At 43.5% G+C, this 7994-nt stretch overlaps 1 protein-coding gene across 2 annotated transcripts in view; it reads right to left on the bottom strand.

The window, feature by feature from the left end:
- Window positions 1-6815, bottom strand: part of MAPK12 (mitogen-activated protein kinase 12) — a 53859-nt gene extending 47044 nt beyond the window's left edge. Inside the window, exons 1-2 of one of the 2 annotated variants that reach the window (XM_019543466.1) lie at window positions 6621-6815; window positions 5577-5706 (exon numbers count right to left, since the gene is read on the bottom strand). In XM_019543466.1, coding sequence (XP_019399011.1) covers window positions 5577-5706; window positions 6621-6736 — 246 coding nt within the window. In that variant the 5' untranslated portion in view covers window positions 6737-6815. The remainder of the gene's footprint in view (window positions 1-5576; window positions 5707-6620) is intronic. The other variant, XM_019543467.1, reaches the window with a different exon arrangement.
- Between the last annotated feature and the right edge of the window lie 1179 nt (window positions 6816-7994).

Genomic DNA, 7994 nt, shown 5'->3' with positions numbered 1-7994 from the left:
GGTGGGGGGGGTGGGGGAGAAGGAGAAGGTGGAGCAGAGAAAAAAAATCGTATGGTCCCAGAGAGATTTATAACCTGTACCACGGCAATCATTTTGAATACAGCCTAAGGATATCAGATGATTAATTTTACACAGTCCAATTCAGCATACAATAACACTTTATATCAGAAACTTCCACTGCAAGAAAACTGATCAGAGCTACTAGTTTATCAAACTCTGTGGCATTACTGTGGAATTAAGGAACAATATCAGGCCTACTTTGAGAAATACTAAATTTCTTTCATGCTGTTTTTGGGGACAACTCGTTATAAGGATATTAATAACAGGCAAACATGGAGGGAAGGATAAGAAAGAAGGAAATAGTTAAAGCTTTAAATATAGAAAATTCTCTCCCCTCCTGATGTCCCCAAGAAACTACCAACACAAAAACTTTTGTCCACTTCATTTACAAGAAGAATTCTTAAGAAGTTAGCCGAAACATGGTAAAAAACCCAAACAAACAAAAAACAACATACTGAGGAATGAGGCTTAAGATTCTGGAAAGTTCTAAAAGGTATTTTCTTTGCAGCTATGATTTTTCCTTTAGAAGCTAAAATATATCATTTCCTGTGGCTTGTAATATGATCTTTTTGAACTACTATAAAAAAAATTTTTTATTTTATATTCCCTAAAACATTAGTCTGAGTCAACCAGAACATTCATATAGTAATAAAGGTGAAGCTGCATGTCCAAAGCCATGCCTTATATTCTGACATTGCAGTAAAAAATATTTGTTTCAGACAGACACAGCAGAGTTTTATGAAAAGCCACTACAGAATTTTTTTACTACTGATTCTGAAGCACTCATGGGCCTTGCTTATGATTAAAACTATGTGTTGACTTTTTTAAAGATGCACTTGCCTGTATTTAGATCTTTAAAAATTCATGCATCATTATAATATCTGATTTCTCATCTATCCTAATGATTTTAGTGTGTCATCCATCCCAACAGAAGGAAGGTTTAGGTTGTAGTACTATCCATATGCTAATGATCTCACACACTCTCTCTCTGTTTCACTGGATGAAATTTGTGCAATCAGCTTGTTTTTTCAGTATCTAGTCAAGTCAGGCCTTGGATGACAGCTAACTGGCTGAAACTTAGGCCAGCTAAAACAGAAGGAAAATATTCAGGCTGACTAAAACAAAGGAAATGGCAAGTGCTGTATTGAAAATTTTCCACTTTTTTTTAACTGATGTTCATGGTTCAGAGGGTCCTATTAGATCCACAGCTCCCCAGGGAGCAGCAGAAGCTCCAATAATGCTTTTTCTCTCTTCTCCCACACAGTTCTTGGCAGGCCATTTGAATGAGACTTCTCATCAATCTGTTGTCTCCAGTCTGAATCACTGTGTTGTGCTCTACTCACATCAACACCTTACATCAGCAATTCTAGCTGATGGCTGCCCAGCTACCTCTTAGTACTCCTTTTCAGGGAGACAATTATATCAAAAACTGTACAGACTCCCAGTTGACCTCCACCTGCAATCCAAAGTGTTGTCTCTCTTGATCTGCCACTGTTTCTATGGTCTTATATTGCTTCAAAAGTGCCTCTCATCTTGTGTTGTAACCTGGAATATGACATCGGCCAGGAGACAAGATGACAATCCTAAGACTTTTCAGCAGTGGACACAGAGCTCCTCAGAAAAGGGAACAAACTCTTTCCTCAGGCTTACACTACCTGAAATTATATATATTCAGGACATACTGGAAAGCTTGTTTACGTAGTCATCTTCTGGGTAGATGACTGGATTGAGTGGAAGAGATCTGTTCTGACACGATAGAGTATTTTAGTTTGACACTGCATTAGAGTTTATTATAAAACACAGTTTAAATTGTTCCTGGCCTTAGACAGTGAATCTGGTGTCAAAAGACTCTTAAAGTTTAAAAAAAAAATCCTTATCAGGCAAGTATTTTTCAGAATGCAGGATATAACTTATTTTATATTATCTATGCTAACACTGAAGATCTGTAGCTTGCTTTGGAGTGTGTGAAATGATCTGGTATTTAAAAAGGCATTTAAATTCTTCCCAAAAAAGAAAGCAATTCATATAATATAAAACACATTGTTCTTTGGACAAGGAAATACACAAGAGAATGACTAGTAAAAATAAATTTGAATATGAGTATAGTATACAGTACCTTTAATAAATTTAACATCTGAATCTCTAAATATAAGGTTACTAGGAAGAGAAAACATCTGTAGAAAATTAACTTATGCAAAATGATGCAATATTTAAAGGGCACTTGTCAAGGGTTTTAAGATCATAATATATTTTGAGTCTAAATTTGGTGTGATTAGATCAAAGGAATCTTCTAGATTTTATGAAGACCTAGAATTTTTAAAAAACTCACTCCATTTGAAGGACTATGTAAAATTAGTTTAATAACAGCAATTGTTATTGTATATTTTATCTCTGCCCCGCTCACGTGTCATGATGCCCTCCCCTCCCCTCGTGAATGCATGTTGCAGTCATGAACAAATACCCCTAGGGGTAATGAGGGCACTATGATGGATTACAACACTATACCCACTTTTATTCTACAGCAATGCCAGTTCCACCCAAACCACAGAACAAAACAACAAATTATTGGTCAAGTTTGGCCCTGAACTTTTAAGTAGCTGCACCTGTATTTATTTATGCAAGTACCTTAGAAAGAATATTCACGTCTAGAGATAAGCAAATGCAATAATGATTGAAGTTGCAGGGCCAGAGTTAGTAAATAAAAATATGTTTGATCTCCTGTGCATTACAATTGGGTTGTTGTTGCTATTATTTTTGGCTTTAGTTTAGAATCAAAACATACAGCTCTTCAAGGTCAATTTTAGACAGGTTCAAAGGAAACACGTGCACGCGCACACACACACACACACACCTTATAAACTTTCCCACTGGAAACTAATATAGTTTTCTACATGAACTGGTGGTTTGACCTCAGCAATATGCTATATCAGCTTAGTTTTCAGTCTTTTTAAGTTAATAGATAAGCTAGAAAAACTAGCTAGATGTCAACACAACTACTAGCTTAAATGATTCTTTCGGACATTCAGAAACAGACAGAAAAAGGAGGCAGAAAATGCCCTATAGCAAGACAATGAAAAGAAGAGGAATAGCTAGAGGAACTACTACTTCCTAACAGGTAGGCAGAAGTGCCATAGGGGGGACACTGGGTCCACACTGGTACATATCCAGTGCCTAGGAATCCTGCCAAGGGGTGTGCTAGTCTTATCCTGAGTGGGCACAGTGGCTAATTCCACCTCCCCACGCTCTACTTATTCAGGCTTCATTCCAGAAGAGAGAAATTTAATTCACTTGTGAGAAACGTTTCCTTAATATCGGGCCTGAACCCTTCTTTCCTTTGATCCTTGTTTTCCCTTCTGTGACTATAAATTACTCTTTTCCATCATATATAATTATTCTTCAGCATTTATGGATTGAGATTACATCCTCTAGAGCCTGCTCTCTTTTACTCTTTAATTATCGAGTAAATACATGGAAGAGGTCCATAATATTGCGCTGAAGGGCAGATTCGGCACAGAACAACAGAGAAATATGCCAGCCAACTGAGGAACAGATTTCTCTTCGAAACAGCAAAGTCACCCTACAATGACATACAGTTAGATGTTTGGTAACTGCAAGAATTGATGATATCCCAAACATTCAGTTTGAGAGCTTTGGGAATGATTCAAGCACAAAGGCCTTATATGCAGTGTGACTCAGTGCATTTCAGAACACATACAATGCCAATTACCAGCAATTGAACACTAGGGGAGTGGGAAAAGAAAAGAATCAGAAATTGATAAAGAATATTTAAGAATAAAAGGCCTGAAGGACAGTGATGGGATTGTAAAGCTTTGTGTGTAGTCTGCTTCCTCTACATGTGTAGCTAAGGTATTTTAGAGGTTATTTTCAAACTAAAACCAGATATTGATGATGCTGCCTTCTAAGTATTAATGCCATGCATGTAAATTACAAGGTTTCAATACTGCAAATGACTAGCTTCTCTTGCCAGCCCTTGGTTTAAAAAAATCTGTTCCTCAAGTCACAAGCATGATCCAATATCCACAATTTTAATAGTTTCATAGTTTCATGGTTGGAAGGGACCTGAGCAGATCATCAAGTCCGACCCCCTACCATTGGCAGGAAAGAATGCTGGGGTCAAACGACCCCGACAAGGTGTCTATCTAGCCTAATTTTGAGGACGACATTAAGAAATGTTACTCCCAACACACTGTCCCCCTTTTCACTTCTAAACTGACCGAATGTATGGCTATGATTCTGAGCCTCTTTCAGCTCCAATGTCCTTGTAGTTTGCCTGTCCCCTTGTGTTCCTTGTAAACTGCTTTTAGTCAAGTCTCCAATAATCTCTTCCTAGCTAAAATCCAATGTCTGTAATTTATGACTTGCCTTGATTTTTGTGCCCGTTGATCATATTTGCCTAGAAATTAAAATCCTGCTTCTGATTTCTCTGATCATGCTTTCAACACCTTTACTGATGGTTCCTCCTCTTCCACAAAATTGTATCTTCTCAATTATATACCTCCCCAAATGGAATTTATTCATTCACACATAGTACTGGGCAGGAAATACTTTTCCAGTCCAACAAAAGGTTTCGTTATTTCAACAGCTTTCCCATTCCATACTGGAATGAGAGAAAGATACGAACAGATAATAGTACAGTGGAAAGCGAGAGAGGGAGTATAGGCAACAGCACTGTGGAAACGGCTCTCCCTGGGAATGTGAAAGCCTTAGATTCAAGTCCCAGCTGCTGGAGACCCCGCTTGTCTCCCATGTCCCAGATGAATACTCCAGCTACAGCACTAAAGAGTCAGTCTCTCCATCTGTCCTGTAAGAGCTCTTTCATTTTGTAAATATTATTCATTATGCCAGAGGCTCAGATTCTAGTGGCCAGGGTATCAGCTTGGAACATGCCAAAGCCAAGGTCCTGCTCTAATGAACTTTTAACTAACTAAACATTCACTGAAGCAAGGACATGATGCTTCATTTGACATATCCCAGGTTGGTGGCCTGAGCACTGGGCTGCAGTATATCTTTCTGGCAAAATGAACAAAATTTATGCAGTCAGTCAGTCTTTCCCTCCCTCCCACCCCCCAACACAGACAGCAAATAATATTTACAGACAGAGGAAAAGCTCCAATGCGGGAAGTTACAGTATCCACCAAAAACAGAACAGACAATAACCGACGGTTGGGACCTCTTATGTGAGATGTAGAAGACCATGGTTCAAGTTTCTGGTCTTTCTTCCTCTCTCTGTTTTCTTGTTTAAAAAAACTAAACAAAAACCATTACAGCCTTGAGAAACCCATTCCAAGCAGTGTCTGGTGTATTCCCACAGTTTCAGTTAGACTGGTCAGAATTTTCAGACAAAACAAGTATGTTGGTGTAAAATTGCTAAGTAGCTCTATGTAACAGCATATCTACCTTAGTCAACTAATTCTGCTGTGGAAGCAGCAGACCACACAGCATATGCTGTAGCGCAAGATACAGCCTTGAGGGAATTTACTAGCGACTGAACTCACATTTTCATGCTTCATGTGTTTCAGAAGGCGCAGTTCCCGGTAGGCTCGCTTGGCAAAGAGTTCAGACTGAAACGGGCGATACAGTTTCTTGATAGCCACTTTGGTACCATTTCTTCCATCAATAGCAGAGCTTAAAGGGAACACAAAGAGTTTGTGAGCGAGGTCCTAAGTAATGTTGAAAGACTCATCAGCTACAGTAAACTGAACAGCGGATTAGAAGTCAGAGAGTCCTGGTACAGACGTTCTGCTTGGCCCTGCCACTACTTTTCTGCTGGATGAAGGAAAAGCCACATATCCTCTTTGCTGTAACGTAGCACACTGTAAAATGGAGATCGTGAGCTGCGTCCCCCCCTCCCCCGAGAATCTCATCAGCAGGATGTTGAGAGTCTATGTGCACTAACTGTAAAGGATCACCAGGTGAACAGAAGCCAATATCAGAAGTTGTGAAAGGAAACAGCTGGGAAAGAGAAACAGCGACACATCTGAATTCCACTAGGCTGCATCTGAGTAAGTGAGACTTTCTGGTAAAGAAAGAGAGGGACAAATGAATAATTATCTCCTAAAAAAAAGCTCATCCATTCTAGCCAGGTAAGCTGTGGCATAAAGAAGCTGTGCAGAACTGCAGGGTTGGAAGGGCCTTCCTGATATCGTGGCTATCTAGCCACAGGGCCACCGGCCAGGCGTCACTATCACAAAGACACGCCCTGAAAAGTTGCAAGAGAAAAAGGGCTCTGCACAAAACTCAGCCCCAAAGCAGGGCGGAGGAGCAGAGCTGGGGGGAGCCAGCGAGGAAGGGGCTGAGCGGCCGCTTCTCGGGAACAGGCAGGCGCCGGCTGCCTCAGGAAACAGCTCTTGGACGGGGTCTAGAGCTGCAGGTCCCGGTTTCCCCCTCGGGAAACGCTCGCTCTCGTGTGCACTCGGGTTTTGCCCCGCGGGACGACTCTTACAAAGTGCCGCCCGCGGGGACTCCGCGGGGTGCGTGCGGGAGTGGCGCCTGCGCCCCGCGGGCGGCGGGGAGGGAACAAAGCGAGTGAAGCCGCTCACCACACGGCGCCGTAGGCTCCGGCCCCCACGGGCTGCAGGTCCCGGTAGCGCTCCCGCACCTCCCACAGCGTCTTGGTGAGCTCCTGACGGTAGAAGCCCCTCTTGGGGGAGCTCATGGTGCGCGGCCCCCGCCCGCCAACAAAGAGCCTCGCGGCCGGGCTGCTGCGAGGGGCTGGGCTTGGATACGTCCCTCCGCGAGCGGGGGCTGGATGTGGCTCCGGCGCCTCTTTCCCCTCCTCCTTCCTGCCCCTGCTCGCCATTCACTCCGCGGGGAGGAGGCGGGGGAGAGGGAGGCGCTCGCCGAGGCCCTGGCTGGAGCGGGAAGCTCCGCTCGCGCCACAGACCTCGCTCCCCGCCCCGAGCGACCCTCCGCCGCCCCGCCCAAAGGTCTCGGGGCGGGAGCGCCTCGTGCCCTACGGGGTCACCTCCAGGCGGCCCCCGGGCGAGTGCTAGCGCTTGGCTTTGGGCTGCACGAGAAGAGCAGAGCAGGTGCCGGCTGCTTGAGAGCACCGTGCCTGAGCCGCCCGCTATCCCCCTCTGCTCTTACCAGGACCCAGCGTGTGCTGGGGCACGAAAGCAGGCTGGCACCCAGCCGGGGGCAGGCAGGAAGACTGCTACTTCTCCGAGCAGGACGCAGGGTTCAGCCAGGCCTACTGTTCGGGGGTGGGGGGCATCTACATGTTCATTACTTAATGCGCATTAAATCTAGTGCCTTTGGGCACTTACCTACACAAGTCTGCTGGAAATCTAGCGTGTGGGAGCAGGGATTAATCAAGTATGCTGGAGCACATAAATTGACATGTCTAGCACTACTAGGGTTGCCAACTCTAACTAAAGCTATTCCAGGAGATTTTTTTCCCCCAACATGAGGTAATGTCATTAATTGTAATGTCCAACCTGTTGACAGTATCAATCTCCCAGATTGCTTTCAGTAGTCACCCGGAGATTGATACCAATTCTGGTAGACTCCAGGCCAATCTGGGAGGAGCGGCAACCCTAGGCACTATGCCAGATCCAGGTGCATTATTATTTTTTAGTGATGCATTAATGCACATTAAAGCGCATGTGTAGATGCACCATAGTGCCCACATGCAGTTTGCCCCAGGATAAATAAACAGTGCTTGGAGGAAAGTACTGAAAATAAGATAGTCTTGCAGTAAAGTCCAGCGTGTTTGTTAGTTCCAGGTTTTTTTCTGAATTAGTTCTGTGACAGGAAAAGAAAACCCACTTGAAAGCAAATGTATATGGGGAATGGGGGGGACCCAGGGGCAGTTTGGACTTTTCTCCTACCTGCCAGGTTTGGTATGGGGCTGAAGATACTTGAAGAATAGGAGAGACGTTGTTATTATTACCATTACATTCCAAAAGTAAATA

The sequence above is a fragment of the Crocodylus porosus genome, unplaced genomic scaffold, assembly GCF_001723895.1.
Source record: "Crocodylus porosus isolate Cpor-Errol unplaced genomic scaffold, CroPor_comp1, whole genome shotgun sequence".
Lineage (NCBI taxonomy): Eukaryota > Metazoa > Chordata > Crocodylia > Crocodylidae > Crocodylus > Crocodylus porosus.
The sequence above is the reverse complement of the archived record's forward strand: the minus strand, read 5'-3'. Positions and strand labels throughout refer to the sequence as shown.